Source organism: Fukomys damarensis, unplaced genomic scaffold (assembly GCF_012274545.1).
Source record: "Fukomys damarensis isolate Sample0158 unplaced genomic scaffold, DMR_v1.0_HiC HiC_scaffold_12, whole genome shotgun sequence".
NCBI classification, from domain to species: domain Eukaryota; kingdom Metazoa; phylum Chordata; class Mammalia; order Rodentia; family Bathyergidae; genus Fukomys; species Fukomys damarensis.
In genome coordinates this window covers 49,589,801-49,617,087 of record NW_022900924.1, presented here as the reverse complement: position 1 = coordinate 49,617,087, position 27,287 = coordinate 49,589,801, and the positions used below count along the sequence as shown (strand labels likewise).

General features: G+C 38.2%; 1 protein-coding gene and 1 long non-coding RNA gene across 15 annotated transcripts in view; one reads left to right on the top strand and one right to left on the bottom strand.

Moving 5' to 3' along the window:
• Lpp (LIM domain containing preferred translocation partner in lipoma) overlaps positions 1-27,287 on the top strand; it is a 612,241-nt gene that overhangs the window by 378,248 nt on the left and 206,706 nt on the right. For all 13 annotated transcript variants that reach the window (XM_010624126.3, XM_010624129.2, XM_010624124.2 and 10 more), the window contains one exon: positions 12,080-12,763. In XM_010624126.3, the coding sequence (XP_010622428.1) occupies positions 12,080-12,763 (684 nt within the window). The remainder of the gene's footprint in view (positions 1-12,079; positions 12,764-27,287) is intronic.
• On the bottom strand, positions 8,619-26,742 carry LOC109118073. 2 transcript variants are annotated; one of them, XR_002025347.1, is made up of 4 exons: positions 26,414-26,742; positions 25,199-25,253; positions 20,203-20,309; positions 8,619-8,976 (listed from the first exon to the last, which is right to left on the bottom strand). It is a non-coding gene; the product is annotated as an uncharacterized LOC109118073 (long non-coding RNA). The 2 variants fall into 2 exon arrangements; XR_002025346.1 differs by lacking the exon at positions 26,414-26,742 and having other exon boundaries at positions 25,199-25,306.

Below are 27,287 nucleotides of genomic sequence, written 5' to 3'. Positions count from 1 at the left end.
TTCTAATGGTTATAAGTGGCTGACAGGAGGAATACTAGCATATAGTACTTATTCTTGTGTTATATAGTTTATGTCTGTTTGGCTCTACCTTGAAAATGCATATGAATGTACTAGATGATTGCATTAAACATGGGAGAACAGGCTAGAAGAAGATGTTTCAATTCAGCTGCCTATTTGAAGTTTCAAATCATTTTAATCGGACATCTTGAAGGTGAAGGAGCTGAGTCACAGAGATAGGAATGTGCCTGATATCATTCATTAGTACAGAATAGAATGAAAGACAGAGGTCTTTCACCTCTAAAGCTAGTGTTTGTTTGGCTGGCTACATTTCAGCTCTGTGTTTTTTTTTTTTTTCTTTAAAAAAAAAAAATGGACTGCGGTAGGAGCATTGTGTTCCAAATGGGGTTTGTGAAGCTTCTGGGAATCTGAGAAGTTTCCACTGTTTTTTGTAAAATCAAATGAAAATAAAAGGCAAAATAAACGCAATCCTGTTATCCATAGTTACCTACTGCTCATCGTCTTTGCTTTGTTTCATTCTTATTGGCATATTGGAATTCAATCTCATTCTGTGTGCTAGTTTATATCCTGTAATCTGGAAATATTATAGCATAAAGAGATTAAGCATCCTGCAATATTTATAGATTATGAGGCTTGTAAAAACAAATCTGGAAGCTAGTGCCAGAATGAGAAGGATGCCAATTTATATGCTACTCCAGAAGGCCTCAAGTAGCAGAAGTTACCTGAGATCTGAGGCATCCTTTAGGTGCCTTAAGCTACCTGCAGTCTTTGACTTACTTCAATCAGATACTTTCATTTTATAAAGAGGAATTTGAGATCCAAAGAATGATATAAGAAAATATGTTCAGGCCCAGTATTTTCAGGCCTTTTTCCAATTTAAAATTGAGTGCCAATGAATATTTATGCTGGAATTTGCTATTGTTTGCTACTCTAAAAAGGAGTAGCTGGTTCTTTATTCTACATAAGCTGGTTTTTATTTTAACTTCTTCTACTGGAAGTCCTGAATGACTGAACTCTGCCATTTGTGTCCTGCAGCTGAAGAAGAATTCATCAGTGGTGCTTATTCTTTGCTCAGGGCCAAGACCCCATTCCCTTCCCATAGAGCTTGGTCATTTGTACCAATGCAGAAGTACTTTCAGTTTCTCCAGTAAGCCAGTCTCAGATTTCCAGCTAATAATGGCGATGTAGCAAAGACCAGTTATCCTAGTACTCCAAATTCTAGGATATTTATTGGACTGTATGACCTACAATATCGAATAGCCTATATCAGCAAAATTTTCAAACATATAAATAGAAAGCAACAAAGGGTGCTTTAGGGACCTTCCAGACACTATTGTTGCCCCCATCACTATCATTTTTAAGACGATTGTTTGTTATTGTGATACTTGTAGCTCATTGCCCTTCACCTCTGAGGTTCTAAACACAGTCCTACTTTTAAATAGTTGCCCAGATAGTGAAGGAGGAGCTAATCTGCCCTGTTACTCGGTGACTGAGTGACAAAGATAGGCTGAGAGAGACCGAGACCCTTGCTTCCAGATCACAGCTTGGGCCATGCCTACTATGTGAAATGGATCGACCACCCCACGCGGTCATTGCGGGATTTATCTGGGCACTTGCTGAACCCGCTCACAATTTATTTTTATTTCTTCCGATAGACGTGGATTTGGCAAGGGAAAGTGAATTCTTTCTGGAACAGCAGATGTGCTTGGTACACTCGTTTGCTGTAACCATTTGTGCTGTGGTTGGAAAAAAAAAATTAAGCTTACAGAATTGTTGAAGGGGGAGGGTTAAAAAACCAGAACCATTTTAGCGATTATGCAAAGTTAGAATGTGAGTAATTTTGCTGCAGTTAGTCATTATGTGCTTTCATAGCTTGTTTTACAAGGATAAAGGGATGTGTACAGGTTTGGTGAATAGAGCTCTTATTTGTCCCTAATAGTCACTCTTTATGAAAACATTTTCTACCCTTCCTCCTACTCGGTGGCAAAAGTGCTCTCTCCTTAGAAATTATACCCTTCCGTGATTCAGCCCTTTTATCCCTGTACAATAAGTGGACAAACAGCCTCCAATTCTGAGAACAAATATGTTAGGAGAAAAACTTTTTTCTCCTATACAATATGCAATGTAGTTGACATATATTCAAGTCATAATAATACAGTGATCATTTTAAAATGAGCATGTTTTCTGCAATGATAAAAGAACTGAGCAAATATCTAGTGTCTCTGCTATGAGCATAATGTATTCTAAATGTGGTCTCCTTTCGATATTTTATATGAAATATTTAGTAGTTTTTAGCAGATTTTCCTCATGGAGTTCTCTGAGGACTCTAACATACCACCTAGTCCTCTTTCACTTGCTTTGGGGAACCCCATTTCCTTTGGAAACATGTGAATGAGGTGAGGGTCTGTCTATTTCCACTGAAGCAAACATAGCCGCTTGCTCCCACTCCTGGCTACCCTTGCTGAATTCCATTATTTGGAAGTTCTTAGGTGAAAACACAACACCTGGCACGTCCCCAGTGAGCCTTCTTAATTGTCTCTATGCACCTCTGTCTGGTTTATCTATGCTGGGCACCACTTTTGTTGAAAAATAAGAGTTTGTTGCTTATGGATGGACTTGTCAGTAAATATGGCAATGCCACTGTGATGGTGGGGACATTCATATTAATGTCTGGAAAAGGTGTTCTAGTCTGGGCCATTTCAAGACCTCATCACTGGGCAGTGCTTTCCTGAGCCTTTTTGCTAAGGGTGAAGGTGAAAAATTATTATCCTTTCTTTCAGGTTTGATACCCCATGATTCTGTGAATTTTTTTGATTCTGTACAAATAAATCATCTTTATTTCTTCCTTCTTTTAAATTTTTCTTTATGACCACATCTGCCCCAAAAAACTCTTCTGAGACTCTTGTCTCAAAGGTGGTCACATTTTAATTTCTATTGCCAACCCGCACATTTTCGCAATAAGAAACCCCTCCAGGAATTGGGGTTTTCTTGCTAGAAGGACCTCATCCATTTTATTCATTGTCTATCTTTTAATGACTTCTGAGAAGCAGTAATAAACTAGAAGGGCTGGTTTTATTATCGTAGTTGATCGTAACCCAAAGTACTCATTAAGCCTACCACAGTTTGCTACCTACAGCTAAGAAACTCAAATGCATAAACTAAATGAGAATGATTTAATTATTAGATTGAATTTCAAACCCCTCCAGCATATCTAGATACCTCTTAGGTGCGTGGCTAAGCCTTTGACTTCACAAAACTGCTGGGGGAAAGAATATAGGGCAGTTATAATTTAGCCTACTACTACCATTGCTGTTTTATTTTATTCGATTTTTTTCTCTTGTGGGATTAGTCTATATCATATTATGAAAGTAATTTTTGTTCACTAAACAAAAAGTTATGAAGTTATTTGCTGGGCCTAAAGGTAGAATATTGAACTAAAATGACACACTTGGAGCCAAGGAACAAAGAACATAAACAGAATAAAAGAAGTGGTTGGGAAACAATGGAGAAGGCTTATGTTAAGGAGGATGCATCCTGTTAAAGGGATATTAGTGGTGGACACCTTACTTAAGCTTGGAGTATCAAGGCCGGCTTCCCAGAAGTGGTGCCATTTCATTTGAAATCTGAAGGATGAATCCCAGGTAGACTTGGGCAATGGAAGCGGGATGAAAAGCATACAAATCAGGGTAACAGTAGTAGCCCTGAGCCCTGAATACAATCTAGAAGGAAAGAAAAGACTGGAAAGCAGTACTGTACTTCTGTCAGGAAAGGGTTTGGACTTTATTCTAAAAGCAATGAGGATGCTTGGAAAATTTTAATACATGAAGACAAGGATCAGGTTGGAGTTTTAAAGGTGTTCTGGTTGCCTCATAAAGAGTATGTGCTAGAGAAAAACAAGAAGACAGTTTACAAAAAAGAAGAAAAAAAACCCCAAATCTACATAAACAGGTGTTTGTTTACTTATTTATTTCATTAAACTTAATCACCCGTGATAGTGTACACAGGGTACCAATAAGCTAATAGTCAGAACCAGAAACACCAAAGGTGATCACTGGAATCAGCAATATTTACAATATCATATAGAGAAAAAAATAGCATGACCATATTTATACTATTCAATCACATTGCTAAATCTTTGAGTTATTTAACATTAGAACATAACTAGTTTGCAGTTTTTGTCAGCATACACATTCTCCTGTTTCATTGAGTACCTGTTCCCTTCATTTCCAGAATAATATTCCACTAGATCAGTGTATCGTGATTTCCTCAACCATACTGCATTTTTTCCTTAACATAAATACTATAATTTGTGAACATTTTAATAGCTCTTCTTTGCAAGCTTGCACGCCCAAATAATTATCCCAACTTGCTACCAGTCATGTAAAAGATGCACCTGTACTGTTCTCATCAGGATTGGGTTTTATTGTTTCCTGACTAAATGGTTCAGCGTGCGGTATTTTCCACTAAATCCTTGTCCCAATTTAATGTCCTGAGGAAGAGTGCTCAGCCCTTGAGGGATGATTTGGAAAATGCTATTGCTTGCTATGGAAGTAGGTGCCTTTCTCACTGCATTCCTAGATTATAGAACCTGCTCAGATTTAATTAACCTTCGTCACAATGACACTTCCCCCCATGCCAGACACATGCATGCTAGAAACTAAGGGCGCTGTGTGGTTCATATGGAGGCGGCTCAGAGACCTCAGGTTTGTGGCTGCCGACACACCTTGAGTAAAGCTGTCTGGAGAGGTATGAGCGCTTCTCAAACACTGGCTCAATGGACTTCAAAAGGGCCTACACATTTAATGAGTATGTGAATGTGGGGACTTACCTGGGTCATTACTTCTTTGTTTAATATTTAGGGAGTAAGAAATAAAGAATTTGTGGTAGCATTTGAGGGCTCCCACTTGGCTGATTTTGTGTCTGAGAAAACAGTGTGACATGCTGGCATTGATGTCTCCAGTAGTCCAGGGAGCTGCTTGTCTTCACAGCATTTCATACTCGATCAGAAGTGGTGTGAGAATTAATTAAATGGAAAAACTTTTAAGACAAAAACTGCTTTGGAGTGCCACATCAGACTGTACTGTTTCCGCTATTTCTGCCTCAGGAGTTATTAAGAATAGTCCGTCACTAGCTGTAGTGTGTGTTTGCAGGGCTCAGCACTGTGAAGTGAGCAGGTGCTGATACATTGCACAGAAGTACGATATCTCTGCCTGCATCTCTGACAGGAAGTATGTGGAGGACTCAAGATGTGTGTGTGTGTGTGTGTGTGTGTGTGTGTGTGTGTGTGTGTGTGTGTGACTGAGAGAGAAAGAGAAAGGGAGAGAGAGTGCCTTGTGGTTTGGGTTTATATGCCCATCAGGAATTAAAAATGTGTTTATAATATCCCTGTATTGACACCAATGTTTTGAACTCAGTGGCACCAATTAAAAGCGTGTGTTTTCACTTAGCAATATTTGAGGTTGTTTTAACTCATCACCAGGTTTCAGTTGCCATATATAAGGTTATTTTTTAAAACCCAAATATAAATAAAGAGCAAAATGAGCAATAGATTGAAGTAGGGGGATAGATCTTTTTCAAATAGGAAGAGAAGCAAGAGATGGGGGAGGTTGGGGGAGGGAAAGGGGGTACAAAAGTGATAAGGGTGTATTATGGATAGGCACTGGCTCCCTCAAGGAGGGGAGATGTGCAGAAGATAGGGACTAATGAGCAATGGAAACGAAAATACCTCTTATTGTGTCACCCAATGTAAAATTATAGCTTTTTCAAGATAGGTTAGCCATTTTTAGTATTTTACTATATTCTTTACTTTCTTCCATGTGTATGTCTATAGAAATGGGGACACTGAGTATGCTGTCTGGTTTTCTTTAAATAACATTTTATAGTTATTTGAAATATACATTTTGATATATTTATATAAAGTCTCATATGACAAAATGTATTCATATATAAGTAATTCCTAAGAAATTACAAGTAAGAAATATATATATATGTTATTTCTTTACAATGCATATTTAATCCTTTGATTCAAAAGTAATTGTGTTTGTGATAGGAAGTTTAGAAAACAGGAAAAGTTTACAGAATACATAAAAATTTCCTCCTTAAAGTAAACAGCCTTATCTCTTTGGGAATAAGTCATTCTATGTACAAATATATGCCTCTATTCTTGTGGGCTGTAGATGGTATATTTGGTGATTAAAGAAATGAAATAACTCTTACTATCCTGATTTTAAAACATGAAAATAGATGGCATGCTTTCATTGTTGTTTACTATTATTTTATTGTTGGAAAATATACAAAGCACACAGTTAGCATTTCCTACAAGATTTTAGTATCATGGACATTCACATCGTTGTGCACTCTCACCCATCCATCTGCAGAGCTTTTCTTCCCATCCTGCACACCCATTAAACAGCAACTCCCAAGCCCCACATGCACATTCTGTTCCACGCTCTGTCTTTTGAATGTCAGTGTCCTAGGCACCTTATGCATCGAAATCATACAATATTACTAGCTTTGCACCTGATCTATTACTCTGAGCATAATCACGCTTCACCCTGGTAGCACGTGTCAGAATACATCCCATCACCTGGATGTACCGCGTCTTGTTTTTCATCACCAGTGGACACTTCAGTTTTCTTTCTTGTGACTCTTGGAGGTAGATGCTATTATGTGTGCATGTGACTATGTGAATATTTGTGTTCAGGCTTTTAATTCTTTTGGGTAAAAACCCATAAGTAAAATTCCTTGGCTGTGTAGGTGTTTTAAAATATTTTCTAGCTGGTCGTAGTGGTGCATACTTGTAATGCCAGCACTCAGGAGGCAGAGGCAGGAGGATTGCCAGAAGTTCAAGGCCAGCCTGGACTATCTAGTGCATTCAAGGCCAACCTGCACTACAAAGTAAAACCCTGTCTCAAAAAATTAAGGTTTTTTTTTCTTGGCATGGATTTAATGGCTTCATGCATCTACTGTACATACTATACTTTGATTAAACAATTACATTACATTCCTTTTCATAAACTATATTCCAGTGAATATGTCTTGAAAATAAACATTTGTGCCATATGTGGTTTTTTCCTCAGCCTAAATTTCTAAAAGTGAATTTACTGGGTTAACACGTGTCAACAGTGTTAGGTTCTGCATACTTATCACCAAGGTAATCCCTGGATGGATTGCCCAATAGTATTGCATAGAAACAGACACTGACTGGGAATCTGGCTCTAAATCATGCACATTTTTGGAGAAGATACTTGAAGTAACCCTCAGATTGCTCACAGCATCCAATTCCTTGTAAGAAAGATCCTCTATTCTGCTTTAACGACCTTTACTGAAATGTGGTTCTGAACTCTGGGTTTGACAGAATCGTTTGCTCTTCTCATTTATGATTTCTGAATTTTGGTCCCTTGCATGGGTAGGTATAGAATAATTTGTATTTAAGAAGCCCATGTGATTCTTTTGGGCAGCCAAATCTGAGATGTGTTTCTGTAAATGCCTAGTAGAATATTCACAGACTGTACACTTAAACTGTCAAGTTGTTTGCAACTTCATAGGGACCATCTAATAAGTGGAGAGGGTGAGGGCAGTGGGCAAGGAATTGACCAGCATGCACTAAACCCCAAATTATGGAAGATATCTGGAATGGGGATTCAAGAAAACAAAATGATGTCATTGTCCTGTTCTAGATGAGGAGAAAATAATGAAGTGATTTTTGTTTTGAACCAAAAGCAGTGGCAAATGAGGCATTGCTTTATAACTGAAATAGCTAAACTCTGAATTTTTTTTCTTTGTGCAGTCTCAGAAGGGGTCTATTCATTTCTTTAAGAAGCTATTTCTTATTTTTAATAATAAATGTTTGCAGTACATAATGTTTACATCCCATATGTGAATTACATGTACATTGCTTTTTAATCCCCCTTCCGCCCCTCTCTCTCCACCCTCATCTCTTGATCCCCTTCCCACTTGAGAAAGACCTGCCTCCGTTCTTCCTGTTACCTTTGTACCTCACTGATATGAATCTCTAGTAATAGAATCAATGAACATTACACACAGTGTAAGTATTCAGATTGGGCTCTGGACACAGTGACATTTTGGTTGTCAGAATATCTGCTTTACAGAGGAGTAGAATTTGAAGAGCAGGAAGCATATGGGTTCCCCTCAACCCTCTGCAGCGGCACTCATTTTCTATCTCAGTTACGGAGGAAGATCCGTATTTGAAAAAAATAAACTCCTTATTGGAAAAGCAAAAGGAGAAAAATAACAGTATTATTCAGTCTCCTTCATTGTTCAGATTAGGAGTCAAACTGAAGAAGTAGTGTGACTTCTCCCGAAACAGTGGCAAAACTGGGGTTCCTTCTCTGTATGTCTCTTGAGTTCTGGTGCACTATCCTTCAGCTGCACTTGTTACCCTTTGTTGAGCTATTTCCATTTTACCAGCATCTTTGACTTAGAGCAAAAGTGGCAAAGTGTATCTCATTGCCCTACACTGGGCCTCCAGAAATTCTCTAGCTGCACAGTGCTCATAAAAACCAAAAATCCTGAACAGACTTTAAAGTCACAGGAGAAACATTGTATCCACATTCCATGGGCAGTGCTCAGCTGGCACAGAATTGCACCTGCATTTTGGCAGGATGGGAATTCTTCAGTTTCACGCAATCTGCATCATTCCTTTCTTTCCCAGTTATTGACATAAAGTGTCAGTCGCTGTCCTTTGCTCCATTTATTTCATCATTTTTGTTTGAGGAAAGAGATGCTCTCCCTTCTCTCCCTTCCCCCTTTCTCTTTCTTTCTCCCTCAACAATCTTATCGCTTACAAGCATTCTTTTTTTCTATTGAAGGTGGTCCCAATAGTATCAATATAACCAGTTTGTTATTAAATTATGTATGCTGAGTACATTTCTAAAGAAGTACCAAGTTAAAACTCCAATGTTCTGTATGAGTCGGTATGGAAAAGTCCAGTTGAACCTAAAAAAAAAAAAAATCATTAAGTAATTTTTGGTTTACTATGTCAGTCATTAAAAATGTCAACAGAGAGACAGAAGTGAGAGAAAGAGGACATGAAATTGCTTTCTTTGATAACTCAAGATCAGCAAAATCCCAGGGTTCATATTCTGAACAGTTTACCCACTCAACTATAAATGGAGACAGTGACGAGCAACCAGGCTAATGACAGCTGCTCTTCGCTGCAGCTGTAAATTCCATCCCAGAAGAGTGGAGCCAATTGAATGTGAGACTAAATTAAAAAAAAAATTATTACAGACTTCCCTCCTTAGAAGAAGTAACCCCTTTCACAAATGTCTCTTCATGATGAGCACACACACACACACACACACACACATGCACACACACGCACGCACACACACACGCTTTTCAAACACTGCTAACGTCTTCGAGTGAGGGCATCATGGCACTTTTAGTAACCATCACCATCATCACCCATAACCATCTAGGAATCATCACCTTCTCCATGTTTTTTGTGGGGGATGAGAAGATGGTCCCCAGCTGTATTATGAATTCTATTGTTTATGTGCCCTTGGAATCCTACATATTATACCTCATTGGAAGGGGAAGGGGTAAAAAACAGGATCATTTTAAAGCATATTTATTTATTTTCTTCATGATTAAAGAGAGCTATGGCAGCATTCATCTGGTTCACACATTCAATTCATTTGAACTAAAGAGTTCTAGTTATTGGTTTATTTGGTATTTCCAAGCATGTTTTTGCCATTTCATTTTATTTTTGATTCTTTAAGAATTTTTGAATTTTTATCATAATTTAATATTTCATTTTGAAAATCAAGCACGTTTAAATATTATAGTCATCTATAAATGCATATATATGTAATTTTCTGAGACTTGAATTCCTGTAACAGTCTTTTATTTAGTGTTTTTCCACCATTCATTTTCCAAGTATCTTCAACATGTGAAAGCAAGTGAGAGTAGTTGGTGGGTGTGGTAATGGAAGATGAAGAAGTATCTCTATGCCATGGAGTCTGTCATGAGTGAGAGAACAAAGATCTATGATGAGAACAAAGGATGTATACCTCCTATCTCCTCTCTCTAGGAGTAGGACCTTAACATCTTGTTTTGTGCACGTCAAGAGAGCGTCATATATTTCTGTCTTGCTACTCTCTTAACAAAAGTTTAAACATGCATTGCATTACAGTTAATCATAAAGTATTGAACACCAGACCTCTAGAACTTATTCACATTTCATGACTAAACATTTATGTCCATTGATTAGATGTTCCCCATTTCACCCTCCTCTAAACCCATAGCAAGTAGCATTTCACTCCTTGATTCTATTAAAGTGACTGTGTTTGACACTTCTTATAGTGGAGTTATCCAGCTTTGTTCTTTCTGTGACTGGATTATTTCATCATGTGGCTGCATATTGCAGGTTCCTGATGTGTGAAGGCTGAATAGTATTCCAGTGTGTTCCTGTAGCTTGGTTTTTTTCCCCCCTTCATCCGTTGATCGTTGTATAATTTGTTTACATATCTTGGCTCTCCTGTAAAATGCTGCTATGAACATGCACATGCCAATACTTCTTTAAGATCTTGATTTTAATTGTTTTGGATAAACACACCCATAAGGGATATTTCTGGATTACACAGTACAAGTGGTTCTATTTTCAGTTATTTTTAAAAATATTTTCGCCTTTAACATCTGCATCACTTTGTACTCCTAACAGTATTATATGAGGCTTCCAACTTCCTGTTGTCTTTTGTTTCACTTTGTTTTTAATAACAGGTATCCTGACACTCATGCGGTATCCCAGTGTGGTTTTGATCTGCAATTTTTCATATTAAGTAATGTTGACTGTGTTTCATATACTTGTTGGCTACTACAATGTCTTTTATAGAGAAGTATCTCTTCTAATCCTTAACTTGTTTCCTTACCAGGTTATTTATTTTTGGTTTTACTTTCATATTTTACCATTGACTTTTTTACTATTTCTAAGTGTTCCTGATATATTTTGAAGATTTACCCTTTAATGGATATATGATCTTTAAATATTATCTCCTTTTTTATGATTTTTCTTTACACTGTGTTGATTCTTTCCTTTACTGAACAGAGCTTTTTAGTTTGACAGAGGCCCACTTGTTTATTTTTGTCGTTGTTGTTTTCCACTGTGGTCATATCAAGGAAATTGTTGCCAAGACCAATGAAGCATTATCTTTGAGTTTTCTTCTAAATATTTTGGTTCCAGGCCTTAAGTCTTTCACGTCTTTAAGTCTTTAATCAGAGTTTAGTTGATGTTGTAGGGTGAGTCCAGTTTCATTCCTTTGGTTGTGGATATCCATTTTTCTCATCACTATTCATTGAAGAGAATGTGCTTTCCCTGGTGTGTATTCTAACACCCTTTGAAAAGCAATCAGATTTATGTGTGTATTCATTTCTAGGCTCTTCTTCTACTCCATTTATATGTATGTCTTTTAATGCCAACATCACAATGCTGTGATTATTGTAGCTTTGGAATATATTTTGAAATCAGAAATTGTGTGTGTTACATACAGCTTTGTGCTTGCTTCTCAACAATGCTTTAGCTATTTATTGTGATTCTGTATGAATTTTAGAATTATTTTTCTATTTTTTTAAAAAATATTAAAATTTGTTAGATATTGCACTAAATATGCAGATTATTTACATAGTTGAATATTTTTGATCAACAACAGGTCTACCATTCCATCAACCTAGCTGTCTTTCCATTTGTAGAGTGGGGGTATTGTCATCAATGTTTGGAGTTTTCAATATATACCTAAATCACTGGTCTAGTTTAAATTTTATTTTAAACTAAATGTTTTATTCTTTTTGATTCTATTGTAAATAGATTTTTCTCTTTAATTTTCTCTTATAATTGTTTATTGAGAGTACACAGACACACATCTGATTTTTGTGTTAGTCTTTGACTTCTTTTAGGACAGAACCACGTCTTATTTTTATTTACTGTATTAGTACACGGACAATAGTTACGTATTACTAGTATTTGTTCAGTAGTGTGTTTTAATTTTGTATCATTGGCGATAATCTTTATCTTTTTTTCTCTCTGTATTTTCTATTTTAGGGCTGTGCTGGTTCAACAACTTCTCCTCCAGTGGCCACCCCTGTCACAGGACATAAAAGAATGGTCATCCCAAACCAGCCCCCTCTCACAGCAACTAAAAAGTCTACAGTGAAACCTCAGGCTGCACCCCAGGCCGGGCCCATCCCTGTGGCTCCCATTGGAACTCTCAAGCCACAGCCTCAGCCGGTCCCAGCCTCCTATACCACAGCACCCACCCCTTCGAGGCCTACCTTCAACGTGCAAGTGAAGTCAGCTCAGCCCAGCCCTCACTACACGGCTGGCCCTTCATCAGGACAGATTTATGGCCCTGGCCCCCATGGCTATAACACTCAGCCAGTGCCTGTCTCTGGGCAGTGTCCACCTCCTCCAACCCGAGGAGGCACAGATTATACGTATGTTCCACCACAAGGGCTTCAGCCTGAGCCTGCGTATGGTTATGCACCCAACCAAGGGCGCTATTATGATCCCTATTATGCTGCAGGGCCAGGATATGGGGGCAGAAACGACTCCGATCCTGCCTATAGTCAACAAGGTCACCCAAATACCTGGAAGCGAGAACCAGGATACACGCCTCCTGTGGCTGGGAATCAGAACCCTACTGGCATGTATCCAGCCGCTGGTCCCAAGAAGACCTACATCACGGATCCTGTTGCAGCTCCCTGTGCTCCACCACTGCAGCCAAAGGTAAGAAATTCATCAGACAGCAGAGCTAAAGGAAATACTGCCTGTGCTTCTCTTTTGTTCTGTTAACAAATACAGCCCCAGGAAAATAAGTGAAGTAGGGTAAAATGCAGATCCTATTTGCAGATACATTCCTAATATGGCTACTGTCTGTTATAAAGTGCATCTTGTTGCTCAATTTTGAAAATTTTTCTTCCAACAAGCCGTATGAATCTTAGTATAACACGGTAATATGTTTTGGGCCAGAGAGGGAAAACAATTTATCTTCCATCTCATGCATCCTATTGGTCAGAGCATCTCTCCATGGAGAAGAAACTTCTTGTACATATTGCACTGGCTTAGATACTAAATAGGTGCAGCATCTTCTGCTTTAGCAGATGCAGGGCAACCTCACATGTGTGAGAGGTGTGCAGCAGGGTGCTTCTCAGGTGAGCTGCTGTGGAGCTGTGCCCATTTGAAAGTGGTCAGAGCTCCTGTCATGTGTAACTGCAGTACTCCTGGGCTAGAGTAAGTGACCAAGGATTTGGGAGACCGGAGATGCCCAGAGGGGCAAGGTATTGCAGACACATTGGACAGTTTCTCTCGGGAAAGGGTAACAGTATAAAGAGACTTCTTTGCTGCTCTTTATTTCTTCATGTTCTGATCCTCCAGGAAGACTATTACTCTCCCACCTTTGACCCTATTAAGCAATGTCTGAGCGTCTTAGTTAGTGACAGTTACTTTGTGTTGTTTGGCTTAATCGTCAGTACTTTGTCGATGCCTTTTAAGCCAACACACACAGTTACTTCCTCTGACTACATAAAATATAATGCTATATACATCCTGACTTTAAATATTGTTTAATTTTAATGCATGCATAAATTTAAAACACTGGTATGTATGATTCTGTTAGGAAATATTTACATTGACTTGGAACAATTTGGATTTATTAATCTGTACTTTCAACTGTTAAGTTTATGAGTTCTAAATACCCATCAAGTATTTCTAATGAACAATTAGCATCCAAATTGAGACATGCCACAAGACTGGAATATGCCTAGATTTTGAGGACTTAGTACCAGAATGAATATCTTATTAATAATTTTGTATTCTTTTTCTATTAAATAGTATTTTAGCTGTACTGAGTTAATAAGATATAAAAGCTTAAAAAATGATACTACAGATCCATTCTCACTAGAGTTCACATTTTCCGTTAGTACCTGAACAAACCCCACATTGTTTCCTCACCCCATTGCAAGAGAAATCTATGGGAATTTCTTGGAAAAAGTGAGATTAAGAACTGAATCAACTTCCAGCCGCTAGATTGGAACTATGTCCTCCTTTGCTTTTAGTTGGAGCTGTCAGATTCAAAAATTTGAGAGCCCTTGAGAGCCCTTGATTAGTTTAAAGGTAAATTTGGGGGGATGGATTAGAGTATTAGGCTCAGCTGTGTGTTTTTTGGCCCTTTCCATATTTTTGACAAGATTATCAGTTTCATAAACTATAACAAAACTGTCCTACAGCGGTCTCGAATGAGTGCCTGCTTTTTTCGTAGAGCTCTAAGTGAACAGCAAGTTCCATAGGCGATAGAGTTGTTTGTGAAGGGAAGGGTTCCACCAACTCACGTGTGCCCGTGGCCTGGTGGTGGGGTTGCAGGTGTGTGCCACCAGGCGCAGCAGCCTGTCTCTTTTAATAGGGTAATTATGGACCATTTATGTTTAGAGTTACTATCAAATGTTGTCTACCAGTTTCTGTCATGTTGCTCTCTAATGTTTGATTCTTTCCTAATCCTCAGTAGCTTCTCCACTCTTCTTGTAGAATTCCTCTTTTCTAGTCCTGGCTATAATGTACTCAGCAGAGTGAGCCATTTTCTACTCCCAAGAACAAATAATTATTTCTATATTGATATTATTCTTAATAATAAAATTAAGTTTAGCTTCATTTTTCTTCTGGGTGTCAGAAGTAACACAAGGAGTAACCCTTTTTCTAGACACAATCTTATTTACATTACAAGTAGGCCATCAGTGATCATTTTCCAACATAAAGATTCTGAGTTATAATTCCAAATGATTTTTGCAGCCTGGCGTGGTGGCGCACGCCTATAATCCCAGCACTTGGGAGGCTGAGGCAGGAGGATTGCTGTGAGTTCCAGACCAGCCTGGGCTACATAGTGAGTTCCACGTCAGTCTCAACTACATAGTGAGATCCTGTCTCAAAAAAAAAAAAACAAAAACAAAAACAAAAAAACCCAACTAAATGATTTTTGCAATTTGCTTTGTTTCTACAATCTTTTTATGAAAAGAAATGTTTTGTGTTTGTCTGATGTATAATGAAGCTACACAGCCCTCCCTTGTGTTAACATCACAGAGACATAGTTTGGAAAATAGAAGAATTGGTTACTTAACTTCTCACTTTTGTACAACTGTAGAAAATGAAGATCACAATAAAAGTTTAGGTTGGGACAATTACTCTCAAGGTTCTTTATTCTAATAGGAAAGCAATTTTGCTTGGCCACAGTAGACTGCCTGAAAGGATCACTAAGTGATATTCCTAAAGGGAAGACAGACTTCACCTCTGAGTTCTCCTATGAGTATTGTTAGCCCAAATGTGGAACTGGACATGATAGAAAGCAAAAATATATCTACAAGGAGGGAATTCTCTGGTGAGAAGTACCAAGTTCCTCTTCAAATGCTCTGTTACCAATTTATACATGGAATATTCTGGACAGTCGTGTTCAGCACTTGAAAGAAAAGAGAATGTCCATTGTAAAGCCTGCATCTAAGATGCTCAGTTCACCTGCATTATTAGCACTTGGTCTGTCCTCATCAGCCTGCTTATGGTGGTGGGATGGACTTTTATTGCCCACTCACCTGAAGCCATGCAACTTTACTTTGCTCCTGTTTGAGTGAGGTAATTATCCAAAACAGCTTATTACATTATTACAGAACTTAGACATTAATAGATTCCATGCCACTTTTAAAAGTTTGAAATATGTACTTTTTAACAGTATCATATGTTTTCACATCCTATTCAATTGTGCATTTTAAAAATGAAAATGAAATTATGTACTTTTTGCTGCGATTATTAAGGCAAATGGTTAGAGGCTGGTATTTAGCCATCTGTGTGTGCATTGGGAAGGGGGAGAGACAAAGCTGCAGGGCATGTTTTGTGTGTGCAGGGCACAGAATGATGAAGTGGGCTCCTTCACAGTCATTCTTGGAGCAGAGAATCGCTGTGCACAGCTGCTCTCCACACAGAGGACCCTCCTGTTCTCTGCTGGCTTTGTGTGGCTTTGTGTTACGACTGCAACTTTGAGGAATGAGTTCCTCCTAGTTTTTATCCCATTTCCTCATTGACATTCCTCTTTCAATTTGAGGAAAACCACTAGACCTCCGTATGCCGTGCTTTCAACCTCGGGAAGGGAAACATCATATTCATTAATTAATTATTACGAAGAGCTTGGAAATTTCCAAGGACTGAATAATTGCCAAGTGAGGGCCATTCAGCTTTTCCACTGGCTTTCTTTATTTCTAATGTTATAGTAACTTATGGAAAAGTTACGTTTCTATCTCAAAAAATAATCTTTTATCACACTGAGAATTTCTTGGAAATTTGGCATTAAATTCTCTGAGAAAAATTTTTAAAGAAAATATAAAATACCTCTTGCCTATATTTCAGGTTAGCTGCTTTAATTTTCCTACATTGTAGTTTTATAAAAGAAGAGTAAGAAGGATTATATTTGTGTTCCCATAATGTGCTGAGCCGTGAATTCGCATGCTATAGTAGGCCATAATGTGTTTCCTGTAACATCTGAGTTGAGTTCCTTGAAAAATATTGTTATATGCAAGTCTTTAAAAGGGACAAATGTTCCTTTCTCACTGGAAATCCTTTTTAAGATACAGTAGAATCTTTGTGCTGATTTGTAAACACAAGTGTTAATTCTACGTTCCTCTGTTGCTCACAGAACTTTGGTCCTATACATTATTTTCACTTTCCTGTGAAAGAGAATGTGTATTTTCTGTACTGTTTGGTTAAGGACTCTCAAATGTGACTTTAATACCATTTCTATATCATAAAACTAGGTCTAGGCTAGACCTCAGCTTTGTTTTGGAAACAGTAATGTACAGGCAGGCTCTGGTGCTGTGCATCCTAGAAAACCTGGAGAATTTGTTCCACTCAATGTTACATTCAATTCCAACAGCATTTATCATGAAAATTCCTTGGAAAACCATTAAGAATGATTGGAATATAAAGATTAACACAGCATCTCTCAGTAAACGTAACACGAAGTGTTCTCGCTCCAGAATGAGAGCAGACTGTTGCTTTTCATTTGAATTTGAGGTTAGACGAAAGTGTTGTGATTCAGAGAAGAGGAACTGTTGGACTCATTGCTGAAGGGACTCGCAGACTGTAATTTTTACTAAGATAAAGAAAATAGAGAGTGTTGATATAGTAGCATTTTGTGCATCGTGCTAAAGTCAGGATATGTAAAGTTTTTCAACATACATTTTGGGTGCATTGAAAAGAATGGCGATTGAAAGAGACCATCTTTATGGTAGTCTCTGTGCTAAACATCTCAATTTTAAAGTCAGCAACAAAAAAGAAGAGTCTTTAGTTAGGATAGGCAGATAGGACAGGGCACAGACATATACCTCAGATCTGTTGTTAATACCTGCTTTTGTGTGAAGAATGAGAAGGAAAGACATTATTTGAGTAGGCCAGTGTCAGTAATATTCGTTATTATTCTTTGGACAGCACTTTTTGGTTTTCATATCACCTAATGGATATTACATATATTCATGAACAGTAAGAACACACAGAGGTTTTCATCTCTTACTGATCAGGGTTCAAAAGCTCCGCAGTGTGTCCCTCACCTAAGGCCCCAGGTTAAATTCCTGGGAGAGCTACACCTCCAGGTCAGATCCCCTGAACATTGTCCCTATTCCTCTCCAGAGGCAAATCTACCAGATGTGTGCATATTTTAATGTCTGGGTGGCAGGAATTGTCCAGGGCTCTGCAGTGTGGAAAAGATCAACATTCATAGGGGAAATGCCCATTAATTCCCTGGACTGGGACTTCCTGATCCCCAGTAGCCCACATGACATTTGTCCCCAGGTTCTTTTTGATATCACAAAGCCACAGATCTATTATCTGATTCTTACTTAACTATCTTCATTTCTCATTTCTCCACTGAAATGGCCATTTAATTGATGTCTTTTTCTGTAGCCAACCTCTGCTCCGCTTCATCTTATGCATACTACTGAGTCAGTCTTTCGATGGTAAAGTGCCGTCCTTTGTCAGCAAATGATTTTTTCAGATGTTAAGAATTTTTCAGCCACCTAGGTGTAGTGGTGTACACCTGTAATCTGAGCACTTTGGGAGGCTGAAGCAAGCAGACCACAAATTCTAGCCAAGCCTGGGCTTATCAAGATCCACTCTCAAAATAAAAAATAAAAAAGGAGGCTGCAGACAGTAGCTCAGGCCTTGGATTCAATCCCCAGTCCCACATGGCCAGGGCTTACCTGTACTGTGTGGAACATTACTGTCCTTGGAACAGCAGAGAAAGAAGAGGATGAAGGAGGAGAAGAAATAGGGGGAGGAGGAAGCTGGGCAGAAGAAAAAGAAGAGAAAGAAAGAAAGGAAAGAGAAGAAAAGAAAAAAGAAAGGAAAGAAAAGAGAATAAGGAGAGAAGAGAGGGAGGACAGGAAAGGAAAGAGAAAGAAGAAAGAAAGGAGGGAGGGGAGAAGGAAGAAGCTGTTTCCAGTTATGAAATATATCGAAACTCGCCAGGGACGTTCTACTTTTGTCTTCCTCTTTTGAGTATCCTGACATCTAGCACATAAGCTGTATTCCTAGTTAATTCTCATCTCTGTAGCTCTGCTTACTGAGGTCTTCCTCCTAGAGTGCTGTCTAGTCTTCGTTCGAATAAAGAAAATATTGCACATCTGTGTTGTCTCAGTCTCTCAGAAAGCTGGTATGACAGGTAGATGCCATTACGCATGTCTAGAAAAACCCTGTTTTTAATCCTATTCCCCACTGCATACAAGGAATAGAGATATGTGTTCTGTAGTCTCTTTAGGAAGCAACTGGTGTGCTGGTGGCCTCTTTAAGGACAGGAGAATAAGAATTGAAGCTTTCAGAAAGCCAACCGGGGCAATATGAACCAGGACCATGCAAACTGTGGGCCACTCTCACCAGGTGTTAGCTTTTGTAAATAATGCTTTATTGAAACGAATCTGTTTTCAGTTACTTGTGCAATATCTGTGGATGTTCTCTCAACACATACAAGAGGGATTGGAAGGGGCCACAGAAACTGTGTGGCTTGTAAAACTCAAAATATGTTCTGTATGTCCTGTACAGAAAAAGTTCCCTGACTCCTTTTGTGAAATATGGGAAGCACTTTTCAAAGTTGAGCTTCACATTAAAATTTCTTGAACATCCCTTAACTCTTCTACGTTACCCAGTAGATCTTGAATCCTGAGCTGGAGTATGTAGCAACAGGTGGTGGAATTTTCCAATTTTCCGTTACTTTTCATAACATTTTTTATTCCTTTATGATACTGTGCACCCTATTGGGTATTTTTCTTATGTAATACATTTTGGGATAATTTGCATTAGACAAACTTTATGCAATTTAAAATGTACAATTAAAAAAATTTTTCATATATTAACAGTTGTGAAGCCGTCATCACAATTTTCTCGCCTCATAAAGAAACCTCATGTCCATTAGCTGTCAACTTCCCGCTTTCCCCAAACTGTCCAACTGTGGACAGCACTCATCTGTTACATTTTATACCTGTATGTTTACCAATTCCAGACACCTATCATCCAATATATGGCCTCCTGTGACTGTATTCTTTAACATTTTCTAGTTCTGTCCTTGCCTTAGCATGTAAGGATACTCCCATTCCTTTTATTTATTTATTTTTCTTTTTTGTTGTTGTTGTTTTGTTTTTTGAGACAGGGTCTCACTATGGTCCTTGTGCTTGCAAGGCAGGCCACCAAACCGCTGAGCTAAATCCCCGGCCCCATTGTTTGTTTGTTGGTTGGTTGGTTGGTTGGTTTTGAGACAGGGTTTCACTATGTAGTTGAGACTGAACTGGAACTCACTTTGTAGCCCAGGCTGGTCTTGAACTCACAGCGATCCTCCTGCCTCAGCCTCCCGAGTGCTGAGATTACAGACATGCGCCACCACACCCTGCTCCCATTCTTTTTATTGCCAAATAATATTTCATTATATGGATATGCTACATTATGTTTATCCTTTAATTAATTGATATATTTGAGGTTTTTCCTGCCATTTAGAATTAGTAGTATTTCTTCTGTTAATGTTTGCATAGAAGTTTTCTCTAGACATGTGTTTTTAGTTGTCTTAATGGTAGACCTAGTGGTGGAACTGCTGCGTGAGGGCATCATAATATCCAGCGCTGGAGGAATGGTAGAGATCTTTCTAAAGGACTGACCTGTGTTCCCGCCAGCAGTGCGTGAGGGTCCCAGTTTCTCCAAATCCTGTTACCTCATTTGGTGTTAGTCAAGTTATATGTCCATGTGTCTGAGTAGAAACCTGGCTCTGCAAGAATAGAAACCGTATCTATTTAGTTTCATGTTTCGAGTACCTGACATGATACCTTTAACGCATCATGCACTTTTAGTGAATAATTTATTAAGTGAATTAATACAAATCTGTGAGCTGTTCATATGTGTTTTAATGTTTTTACAGACTTGTTTTTCATTTTCGTTTGTGTCCAGCGAGGTTCTTGGTCTCTTTTGCCCTTCCTGTGCCAGCTTATATTACCAACAGATTAATCTTCATTTAAGGGCAATGCAGTTTGGTCACTGCAGTTGATTTCGCAGCCTACATCTTTGTAGTGTTTCTTCTTTCCTCTGTCTGGCTTAGCCCTGTGAAGCGTGTTGTATCACCCAGGACCGATCATGGAAACTCTACTTCCCAACCCCACTGCCACGCCGGCTCGTTACACACAATTGTTCTCATCCCGGTAACTGCCATTCGGCTCTTACAGGAGCTTAAATCTTCAGCACAAGTTCACTCTTGCCTCTTTCACGTAGCAGATGTCGCCATCTTTCCTTTAAATGCAGCGAAAGCTGACCACTTCTGTCATCCTCTCTGCCAGTACCCTGGATGCAGCAGCATCCCGTCCCACCTGACTATCACAGCTGCTTCCTCTTGCTCTGTGGCTGCCATTCTCATCCTCGTCTGACCTTTCTTTCTGCTCACAGAGTGACCCTGTGTAAGTCCTGTTACTTCGCTTTCCTACCCCAAACCTCCCATGGCTTTGCACCTCTGGCTGCAGAAAAGCCAGTACTGTGCTTGTAAGTCTGGGCCACCCATGAACTCTCCAACCTCACTGAGACGTCTTCGTCCACAGCCACTCCCCACTCAGGCATGCGCCTGGTTAGGCCTTTGCTTTCCTCTGCTTGGAATGACTTTCCCCTGATAGCCGCGTGGCTCATTTTCTTTCTTCCTACAGAACTTCACTCAAATGTCACTTAGCAGAAGGCTTCCTGTGTAGTTTATCTAAAATATTACCCCATACTAATGCCCCTGTGCACTTTTGCTCTTTCATCTCCTCTTTACTATCACCACCATTGAATGTATTCTATACTGGAGTGATTGTTCTTTATTCCTTTCCGCTAGAAGGTAAGTGTCATGAAATCAGGAAACTTTGCCTAGTCTTTTTAACTACTGCATAGCAAGCAATACCTGACAAGCAGTAAGCACTCAGTAAAGATGTTGTTAGTAAGTGAGCAAGTGCTGGTTTCAGAATCACCCACTCTGAAAACAGTTTATCCAAATAACTGCAGTTCTATGACAGAGGCTTTGGCAATGTGGATAAGAATACAAAAAAACCCTTGTGTAAAACTGTACATGGCAGCCACTTCATGTACAATCTCAGTCTTCTCATTTTATTTTCACCTATATTCTGCTACTTAAGCATCCCATCCCTCCCTTGAGCCTGAATACGGTCTAATCGAGTTCAAGTTCTAAACTACAAGAAAGATCCTGACCTCAATGTGATGACAGATACGGAGGGAGGAGAGAGAACATGCCACGTTTACATAAGGGATTATTCTTATATTTAACAAGGGCTTAGGCTAATAACAAGGACTGGAAATATAAGTAATAGATGGTCTTGTTAAATGTCGTTTATTTTGTCAGGTGTTGTGCTAACCATGGATTGGCTCATGTAATCTTCACATTAACACTTTCAGGTAGATATTGTTATGGTTTTCATTTTTGAGATAAAGAAACTGGTACTTGGAGATATGAAGTAGTCTGCCCAATCCAGAAACTGTTTTATGAACTTTCACGAATATAAATAAAATAAACTGTTAAAACAAAAGGACAATTTTACTAGATGTCAGCACATAGTTCATATGATAATTCGTTTGAAAAATTATATTCAACTCCTATTTTTCAGAGCTTTGATTAGATTCAGCATCTTGATAAGATTGTTTTCTTTAAACTTATATTCCAGCATGGACACTGTATCTAAAACTGTACCTTGCCTTAGTACAATCATCTTACATGTGTTGTGTGCTCTTTGTCCTGTTAGTCTGGTTTTTAATACACACACACACATGAATGTGATAAACTTCATAAGGTCTTATAAATAAATAAATCTCATGATAGAAAAATAAAAGGAGCACAGAGGGAAGGGGAAAGATCAGAATTGAAATGTGTTATGTACATGTACTAATTCTGTACAGTACTAATAAAAGTCAATTTAAAAAATAATTAAAAAGAAAAAGTAATCAATAGATTTCATTCTTTGGAAAAACCAATAAAATGGACATCAATCAGAAAAAAAACATATTCTAATATTGTTTTTGGAAGAGAAAATTGGGCACAATTTCAGGCAGTTATACTTGCTCTAAATCTTTAAAATGTTTTAATAATGAGATTGTGACTAAATTAGGTAACCTACTCAGGGAAAGTCTTTGAAGAGATGACATCTGAGCCAAAACTTTAATGATGCAGAGAGGCAAGTCTTCTAAAAGACCTGAATGAAGAATATTCCAAATCAAGGACAATATGGATAAGTCTCCTGAATTTGGTTATTTACAAGAACAAAAAGATAGGGTGGCTGCAACCATTGTGGAGGAGAATGCAGTGACAGGTTTTCATTCATTTCAAGTGAGATGCAAATCCACTGGAGTGCTTTTAGCAAGGAAAAACATGCTCTGATTTTGACTTAAGATGACTCCAGTAACTGTAAGATTGAAACAAATAATGGAGGCTTTGTTACTCTTCCCAGAAAGTATATGTAGATCCCAAGCAGTCCTTGATTTTTCACTTTGTAAGAACCTGAGACAGAGAGGGATTATGTTGCTTGCCTAAGACCACTTTACTTGGCTCTTACCCTAGTGTACAACACTGCCCCTTGTAAAAGGGTGTTAACAAGAATCTCACCAATGTGTAGCCACCCGGAGCCTAGGAGCCTAGTTTTAAGCCTTAAATCAGGTTCTCTTCTGACCTCTAGCTGGTCCTGTGTATTAAGCTGCTGAGGATCTTTCTGAATGTAAGGCCCTTGGATGTTGTACACAAGAAAAGCTTCCTAGGTGTTTTCGTAATAGAGAACTTCAGATCAGGTGTCCATTTTTCATCTTCGAGTCTGGCTTTGACAAGCAGTTATGAATCATTTGGCAGGTTGGAAGGTATGATCGGTGAGCCGTGGAATGGAATTAAGCAGAATGACAGAGAAGGAAATCTAACCAATAATCTTGAACATCAGAGACTAAAGTACTACTGAGCTCTGAGAGGTACAGGAAAAGCCGAAGTCCCTCTCAGCCTCAGTGTACTGCTTCAGTATGTTAACTCCACATGGAAGGAAATACTTGTAATGAAGTCAACGATGACCGTTTTATAAAAGCAGTATGATTTCACCCATAAAATATGAACATCGTGCCAAATACCAGGAGTATAACATTGTTTTGTATATTTGCATGAAAAATTTATATCATCCTTGAGGATATCATAAAAGGGCAAAGGAAAAGGAAATGTTTAAATATACTATAAAATCCAGGTCATTTGTACCTAAAATTTAGAGTCAGTCAAACAAAATGAATGTTCCATTTACCAATCACATTTCCCATTGATGCAAATCAAATCTGTCTAAAATCCAAAAACTGTCATTCCTAAAACCTTTGGGTAGAACATCGAGTTGCATTCCTATAAGAGAAATGCCAAATGAGTGAGCCTAGGCCAAGTTTGTTTGGAAAGCCCTTATTTGGGGAAACCATGGAAATGTGAACTTGATCCACGCAAAGCCTAAGACTGTTCAGCCTTCTGTGGCAGTTCTGTGAGTTCTAGTACCAGGCTATTCATAGAATCAAGCACAAGCATGCTGCGCACTCACACTTGCCCCCCGCTTTTCTCATTGTTCTTCCTCTGTTTTGCAGGCAAAAGACACTTCTTAGCAAGAAATTATCTGGTAAGAGGGAGGCATTGTTTTCCATAGCCCCTTATTCTTAGTGTTAGCATTTCTGTATAAATCAGACGTCTAATTTTTCTATTTTGAGCGTGAGTTAATTACAAAGTTATAAATAAAAGTCCTATAAATTAAAAGGTAACTTTCACAGAAATCTACTGCAGTGTAATAATTACCCTTAAGTAAACACTCAAAATGAAGTTTTTAAACTGTCAGAAACAAAATAAATGGATTGTCTTTGCTTTTCAAAGAGCCATCTTGCCTCTTCACAAAAATATTAAAGACCAAGAGAATAGCTGTCCAAGGACTTTAATATAACTTTATCTCCTAATTTTGGGAGACTAATGACGGTTATATGTCCACATCGATGTGTACCTTGTCTTTGCCTTTGATAAAATAACAGTAAAATTTTTAATGTAACATTTCTTCATCCATTGTTTCATTTGATCCTGAAAAGAGAATACTTTCAAATGATCAGAGAAAAAATAATTATCCCACTTTACACATGATAACATATTTCATAGAAGGCAAGTTACTGCCCCAATTTTGTTACCCTGTAGATCACAAAATCTTTGTACATTTTCTAGAAAACAAAGGAAAATGAGATATATTAATTATGAAAGAAATCACAGTTCTCAACTCTTTTGCTTATTCCATGTCCCTTGTAGTTGTTTATCATTTAAACTGAAAGATAGGAAAGGCATTAAACTACAAATTTAGTAAAAGGTTTGGGCTGATACTTCAGAAGTGTTTAGTGTTCTGTCTGAAAGAATCTGTACAGAGACTGTGTAGATGGTAAGGTTGAACATGCTTCAGAAGCCAAATAAAGATTTTAGTTAAGTGATTCAACTCCATTAGACATTTGGAGATTACCATAGTACAAATGGCTGCATAAAGGGAAAACATTTGCAATAAAATATGTGTAAACACTAAGGATTTCCAATAAAACTGCATTGACCTTAGCTACTATAGTTGGTACACTAAATAATGAGTAGTTAGACTTACTTACCATTGTGTGTGATGATGTTCAGATTTTGTGAGGCATAAAGGATTGTAGTCTGTAACTTTGGGAAGAATTATTAAAAATACAGAATTGTGAACAAAGGATTATTGCATCTGTTTTCTAGGGCTGCTCTAAGAAAGTACTGTGGACTGGATGACTTGCACAACAGAAATTTATTTTCTCCTGGTTCTGGAGGCGGACAGGTCTGAGGTCCAATGCTGTTGGAGCTGTTTTTTATGTAGCCCGTTCTGCTTGGCTCTTGGATGGATGCCCATCACTGTGCCCTCCCACAGCCTTTCCTCGGTACCTTTTTAAATAAGAAAACCACTTATATTGGATTAAGATCCATCTTAATGATTTCATTTCAACTTAATTTCCTTTTTAAGGCCTCTACCCCATGGACTGTCACATTTTGTATACCATGAGTTAGGCTTTCAACACATTAATTTTTGGGGTAGAGCAGAATCAGGCCCATAATAATTATGTAAGAAAATAAATGCATCAAGTTGTAAAAGCAAATATAACACATTTTACATTACCAAGAATCAGGAAATATCTCAAAAAACTACAAAATTAAGAAAAATAACGTTTGTATTAAATGCCTCCTGATGTTTTTATTCATTTTGTAGCTGGTCACTCTTCAATACAAAATGATTCTGTAATATTTTCTATGGAGATAATAGATAATTTCAGTGTTTTCTTCCATATTGTAGATAGAAATTTATTAGTAGGATTATTAGTAAAAGTTTGGAACACTTCTTTCAATTTGCATGACTCTTTATTGTTAATGTCATAAAGTTTAATATAATATGAATGTCAAACCTACATAAATGTCTATAAAATTTCCTTCATTTGTGAGCTGTTAAAAAAGACTTGTACTCCTGGTGCAGGTTCATAAACTGATAAATTTTCCTCTGTACAATTCATGTAAAAAATCAAGTTGGTTGTACATTTATAATTGCTTCTAGGACATCATCAAGCACATTCCTGCTAAGAGAAGTATCTATTTTTACAACATCGAGAACCAAGTAGATCTCTGTGTGAAAACATTTGCACATTCAGTTATTGGTAGAAATTTTGGCAGAGTTAATTTCTGTCTCCATATATTTTACCCGTTTCTCTTCTCCATGCTGAGTGTTTGTAGGGAGCAGCTTTCCTATTGCTTGGCTAAAGTACCTGAAACCCACAATTTAAAGGAGAAAAATTTTTATTTTCACTCACAGTTTCCGAGGTTTCAGTCCATGGTCAACTGACTGCAAAGCTAGAACGTTATGGTAGAAGGTCATGGTGGAACAGAACTGCTCGCCTCATAATGACCAGGAAGCAGAGTGCAAGGGAAGAGAGCCAGAGAGGAAGGGGTTTGGGGGTCATATATAGTTCCCAAGATCACGTCTTTGTGACACATCCAGAAACATCTAGTAGGGTGCTCCATTAATCCTCTACTCTGAAGCCAGAAAAGTTGCCACCAAGATTAACAGTCCCAGCAGTACAGGACAAGTTCATGTGACAGACTTCTGGCCTCACACATTTTTGAGCTAGGAGGTTAGTAAGCCCAGGGCTATTTAGAAGCATCCAGGGAGCTCATTCTTACAGATTGACAACTGTCAGTGACATAAGCACACACCATTGTGACTGTAAACAGTGGAAATGTATTCCATCACACTCAGCTAAATGTCTACCCAGTGCAACTTCCTCTAACAAAGTCCCTTAATTCTCATTACTGCTCCAACATTGCTCCCACATAAGCATTGGACAGGGTAGTCAGACCAGAAAGGCAGCTCTGAACATACAGCTTGGGCCTTGCTCAGGTCCTTCGAAGACTGATGTAGGCGAGGGCCCCTGAAGCTTCATTTTCTTCCTTCTCAACCCATATTTGTTTTCAGATGTTTCTGCGGCTCTGGGTACTGACTTAGCAGTCAGTATTTCTCCTCTTCTTTCCTTCCTCCCTTCTGGCCTTTCTGGATTATTTATTTACTTAGTGTATTATATCTAGAGGCTAATAAGACACATAACACAATGTTACCATCACAGACTGGTATAACATAGGGAACCAAAGTGACTAAAGATAAAATCTACCACATATCTATCTGACTTA